The 1426-nt window shown below is 35.9% G+C and overlaps 1 protein-coding gene across 1 annotated transcript; it reads left to right on the forward strand.

Annotated features, from left to right (window-relative positions):
- Positions 1-6: 6 nt before the first annotated feature.
- On the forward strand, positions 7-1426 carry LOC109537728 (GTP-binding protein Rheb homolog). Its single transcript, XM_019904589.2, has one exon. It carries the CDS (start codon positions 564-566, stop codon positions 1113-1115), a length of 552 nt encoding a protein of 183 aa, XP_019760148.1. The 5' UTR covers positions 7-563; the 3' UTR covers positions 1116-1426.

Raw genomic sequence — 1426 nt, forward strand, 5'->3', positions numbered from 1 at the left:
CTAGCAACCTGAAGGTCCGAGGTTCGAATCCCAGCCGTGCACATGCAAAATCAAAAAGTAGCGAGCTGGTAAAATTGCACTAATAAGTAGCAGAACCAAAAAAAAGTGCCGTATACGAAGCAGTGTATGCCACTGGGATAAATTGTGTAAGACCCGTCCGTAGAGGCAAGTCATTCTACCGCTTTCGTCGTTTTTGACTTGGCAACGCTGGAGTCAATGTTGTTGTCATATTCTGACAAGTCCATATTTTATCGGAAGTTAATGTGATATGAATACATGACCCCTGACCTCACGGGTACATTAAAAGTAAATAGCTGGACATGATCAAATTTTCTGACTTGTCGAACGATTCGATGTTTGTGAAGTGCGGATTCTTGTCTCGAGTATTTTTAATTTATACAGAGTTAAAAATGTACAAGCTAACATTGAGTGTTAAATAAATTGCAAACTGGCCTTAGAATTGATAAAAGTTTCGCTGGCAATAATGCGTCGTTAAATGGTGTTCATTTCGCACGGGATTTGCGTTGTGAAATAAATATCAAGGGTTTTGGCGAAACACCAAAATGCCTGCAGCAAAGCAACGGAAAATAGCTGTTATGGGATATAGGTCAGTGGGAAAATCCTCTTTGAGCATTCAGTTCATTGAAGGACAGTTTGTGGACTCTTACGACCCAACCATCGAGAACACCTTCACAAAGACCGTCAGGGTGAACTCTCAGGATTATGAAATTCGTCTAATGGACACTGCTGGTCTAGATGAATATTCTATGTTTCCTTCACAATACGTTATTGATATACATGGCTATGTGTTAGTGTACAGTATCACTAGTGTAAAATCGTTTGATGTAGTTAAATCAATATATAATAAACTATTAGACATCACAGGAAAGGTCCAGGTTCCTGTTGTCCTAGTGGGGAACAAAACAGATCTTCATTTAGAGAGACAAGTGTCCACAAGTGATGGTAAGAAGTTAGCTAAAGACTGGAATGCCATTTTTCTTGAGACATCCGCAAAAGAAAACTTATCTGTATCGGATGTATTTCATTTGTTACTGTCCGAGATTGAAAAGGCAAATGGAAATTCAGGCGACAAGCCAAACTGTTCAATATCTTAATGTTTAAATATTAAATCTAAAGAATCGCTTTTTTTCCATTGTAATATTTATTTTAAGAATGTACGTTAACTATTCGTTCCTTCAACAAGGAATATGATCTAATTATAATTATTTAATGTATAATAAAAAAAAGTAAAATAGTAGTTATGTAGGTTTTTTATTCCTCTATATACTGGGATAAGGAAATGTGTCTAAAACGAATGGTTAAACTAAAATAGCATATAACCGCAATTTTTCATAGATGACATAAGAAATACGGGGTGTAGCTAGTTTTTAGTATGCTTTCGTTTATTAAAAGAATTTTCTGTTTA

Source organism: Dendroctonus ponderosae, unplaced genomic scaffold (genome assembly GCF_020466585.1).
Source record: "Dendroctonus ponderosae isolate FM_Combo_2020 unplaced genomic scaffold, Dpon_F_20191213v2 Dpon_F_20191213_1, whole genome shotgun sequence".
NCBI classification, from domain to species: Eukaryota; Metazoa; Arthropoda; class Insecta; order Coleoptera; family Curculionidae; genus Dendroctonus; species Dendroctonus ponderosae.

Excerpts from the sequence above, each read along its gene's own strand:
- LOC109537728 (XM_019904589.2), top strand. The coding sequence starts at position 564 with ATGCCTGCAGCAAAGCAACGGAAAATAGCTGTTATGGGATATAGGTCA.